The sequence below is a fragment of the Daphnia magna genome, linkage group LG6 (assembly GCF_020631705.1).
Source record: "Daphnia magna isolate NIES linkage group LG6, ASM2063170v1.1, whole genome shotgun sequence".
Lineage (NCBI taxonomy): Eukaryota > Metazoa > Arthropoda > Branchiopoda > Diplostraca > Daphniidae > Daphnia > Daphnia magna.
Window position 1 is genome coordinate 5,008,718 of NC_059187.1, and position 3,381 is coordinate 5,012,098.

The 3,381-nt window shown below is 38.7% G+C and overlaps 1 protein-coding gene across 2 annotated transcripts; it reads right to left on the minus strand.

Moving 5' to 3' along the window:
• Window positions 1–1,685: 1,685 nt before the first annotated feature.
• On the minus strand, window positions 1,686–2,783 carry LOC123473662. 2 transcript variants are annotated; one of them, XM_045174745.1, is made up of 6 exons: window positions 2,556–2,783; window positions 2,403–2,419; window positions 2,265–2,317; window positions 2,151–2,199; window positions 1,932–2,091; window positions 1,686–1,893 (listed from the first exon to the last, which is right to left on the minus strand). In XM_045174745.1, exons 1-5 carry the CDS (start codon window positions 2,587–2,589, stop codon window positions 1,942–1,944), a joined length of 303 nt encoding a protein of 100 aa, XP_045030680.1. In that variant the 5' UTR covers window positions 2,590–2,783; the 3' UTR covers window positions 1,686–1,893; window positions 1,932–1,941. The 2 variants fall into 2 exon arrangements, with proteins under 2 accessions (XP_045030680.1, XP_045030679.1); XM_045174744.1 differs by having other exon boundaries at window positions 1,686–1,875; window positions 2,556–2,769.
• Between the last annotated feature and the right edge of the window lie 598 nt (window positions 2,784–3,381).

Consider the following 3,381-nt stretch of genomic DNA (forward strand, 5'->3'; position numbering starts at 1 on the left):
TTAACCGTCCAAGCCGCTTATCTGGAGACTGTTGAAATTCAACAAGAAGAGTTGTTTAATGACACTGTTTATTTCGAGGCTGAAGAGATTCAAAAAGAACAGTCTTTCAGTGACACTTTTGAAGAACTCCACCGATTAAAAGTCGAAAATAATGCCCTTCAAGAAAAGTTGAATATTCTTCAAGCGAACCAGGAACAAAATAAGGGTTTAATAGAAAAGCTTCGTGAAGAAAATCATACCATGGCAGTAACAACATCCAAGTTGCAATTTGTTGAAAAAGAATTGGCGATGAAGACTCTGATGCTGAAGGAAATGCACGTCCAACTAAACAACTTAAAAAAACCTTTGCGCAAAGAGCTCGCATTCAAAGACAACATGACTCCCACGGCACAATTGATATTCAACAACGAAAGAATCAATGCAAAAAAATATTCCCGCGGCCAACGTTTCTCGGATGATATCAGGAATTTGGCAATCAATTTAAGCTTCTATTCGAATCAAGGATACAAAAAACTTAGAACTATCTTCAGGTTACCGTCGATTAGCAGTATTAGAAGATACTTAGCTCCCGTTGGATGTCCTTCCGGTATTTTGAAAAACGCTTTGGCAGAAATTCAGCAACAAATTAAAGACGGTCTTCATGGGGCGGAAGCTACTCTTTCGCTAGACGAGATGGCGATCAAGAAAGGGATTCATTGGGATGCAAAATTGAAAAAATATTTCGGGTTCGACGAGTTTTCTAACAAGGAGCAGTCAGAAACAGACGATTCCGTGTCTTCTATGGCTACCCAAGCACTAGTGTTTTACATCGTTGGTCTCGACGGTAAATGGAAAACTCCTGTCGCATATTATTTTACAAACCACATCGACGGAACACGCTTGGGAGGACTGCTTAAGGACGTACTCAAGGCGACTCACGAATTTGGGATTATTGTCAGATCCGTGGTATTCGATGGGTTAGCGGCGAACGTTGGAATGACTACTGAGTTAGGCGCAAATCTGAAATACTCGTCGTCATCAATGCCAACAAAAACAGCAAGGACAGGAAGACGAGCTGCCGCTTTGAAAAAAAAATTGACTTGCCCGTTTAAACCAAACTTCGTGCATCCTTCTACCGGAGAACCAGTTAATGTTTTACTTGATGCGTGCCACATGCTGAAGTTGGCAAGGAATCTACTGTCTTTTTCACCGGTGAAGTTACCTGGATATCAAGATCCAGCACAGTGGAAGTACATCAAGGCTCTCTTTCAATTCCAAAATGAGGCTGGATTTCGTCTCGGTAATCGACTTACAAGACAACACGCATACTTCGAGCGACATAAGATGAAGGTGGCTCTCGCTGCTCAAGTTTTGAGTAGATCCGTGGCAGATGCGCTCCGACATTTACGAGAAGTACTAAAAGTTCCTCAGGTAACATCTCAATATTAAAAAATAAAAATTAATAGCCAATTTTAACAACAAAATCTGACTCACAAATTACAGTTTCAAGGAAGTGAGGCCACCGAACAGTTCTGTCGGCAATTCAATAAGCTTTTCGATATCCTGAACTCATGGAATGTTCAAGCAAATGGTGACAAAGCGGTTCTTACCAAAGAAAACCTAGAGGAGAAGACTAAAGAGCTTAATGAGTTAGCGCTCTTTTTAGCTAAACTAAAACTTCCAAGTGGCAGATTAGTCTACACAAGTAGAAGGAAAACCTGTATTATTGGATTTATCGCAACGATACGATCAACTATAACTCTAGCCCACCAGCTTCTTCATCGGCAGAACAACCCATTGAGTTATGTAGCCACTAGGCACATGCAGCAGGACCCATTGGAACACTTTTTTGGGATCATTCGACTTCGTTGTGGATTGAATAATAATCCAAATGCTCTGCAATTCAAATCCATTCTGAGAAAATTTTTAGTTATAAAAGCTGGAGGTGTTACCCCTTCACTGTCATCCAACTGTTCCCTTATGCCAGTAGATAATGTATCTGATGTTAACGAACTCACAGTTGATCAGGATATCATGATGGATATTGAAGTAATATGTTCTGATGAGGAATTCCATGCTAGTCAGTTGAAAGACCACTTCACCAACCAATGCCTAGCATACATTGCTGGCTACATTGTACTGAAAATTGAGAAACTTGTTAAATGTCCAACCAGAAGAAATTCCTTGTTTAACTCGTGTGATGATCCTCTAAGTCCAGACCTGTTAAATATTTGTAAATTTAGAGTTACAAACGTAATAACTGTTCCTTCACAATCTGTATATACCTTGATTCACACAGCTGAAACATTTTTTCATTCCGTTGTTGTAGAAAAGTTATCTGCACTCTCCAATCAACATAATGTGTTAGAAACATTAGCGCACAAGATCCTCAAAGTTGTTAACTACTCTGAAGTGTTTCCTACCATTGTTAACAAGTTTTCTGTTGAAAGTGTTCATGAATTAATCAAACTAATTGTACTCAGATATCTTAAATTCAGATTCGTTTCTTTTACTAAAGTGTTTAATCAAAACTTATCAAATGAAACCTCTAAAAGAAATTTCTTGAACAAATATACCTTGTTTATGAATCAGTAGAAACATAATTTTCATCTTTGTTTCTTTTCAATTCATCAATTCAATCACTAAAGTGCACTGAACGGAACTAAATAAATAAGAAATACGAATATCTTTGCGTTTCAAAACGTAAAACCAGTCCTCCAGTGGTCCTCAGCCGTCAAATGCTTCCGGAGCTGGCCGAAAGGAGCAGCGCAGTCGAATTCGTCTGCTAGAGAGGGGGAGGAGGGAAAATGTCGACTGCTGGGCTTTACGTGGAGTGAGCCATCTCCTTATCTCTGTCTAAACCTGAATGGTCTAAAGAAATTGAATATTTTGAAATTATAGAAGGTACACTTTATCGCCACGAAGTGCCTTCCAAAAATAGTAAGCGTAACGAAATTAATTGTCAAGTAGTGTTACCCTTATCGCTTCGCCATTTAGTGTTAAAAGAATTACATGACGCACCGATGGGTGGACATTTAGCTTTTTATAAAACGTATTTGAAGGTCAAAAATCATTATTATTGGCCTACAATGAGAAAAGATATTTTAGAATATTGTCAAGCTTGTGAAACTTGTATAGCTAACACTTCTTCCACATATAGAGCACTTTTGCACCCGCATGAAATTGCTAAAGCCCCTTTCCAAGTAATAGGCATGGATTTTTTAGGCCCTATTACTCCCGCTTCGCCTAATGGAAATAGTTATATTTTAGTTATTACTGATTATTTTAGTCGCTGGGTGGAAGCAGTTGCTCTAAAAGACCAAACTGCCCAAACCACGGCAGAATGTGTATATAAAACAATAATTGTAAGACATGGTATGCCTAAAGCCATTATTTCCGATC

Bases quoted from the DNA above. Each gene is read 5' to 3' on its own strand.
- LOC123473662 (XM_045174745.1), bottom strand. From the start codon at position 2,589: ATGAAAATTATGTTTCTACTGATTCATAAACAAG. The intron at 2,200-2,264 runs GTATATACAGAT...AATATTTAACAG, and splicing joins TTTCAGCTGTGTGAATCAAG to GTCTGGACTTAGAGGATCAT. The intron at 2,092-2,150 runs GTTGGACATTTA...AATGTATGCTAG, and splicing joins TAAACAAGGAATTTCTTCTG to GCATTGGTTGGTGAAGTGGT.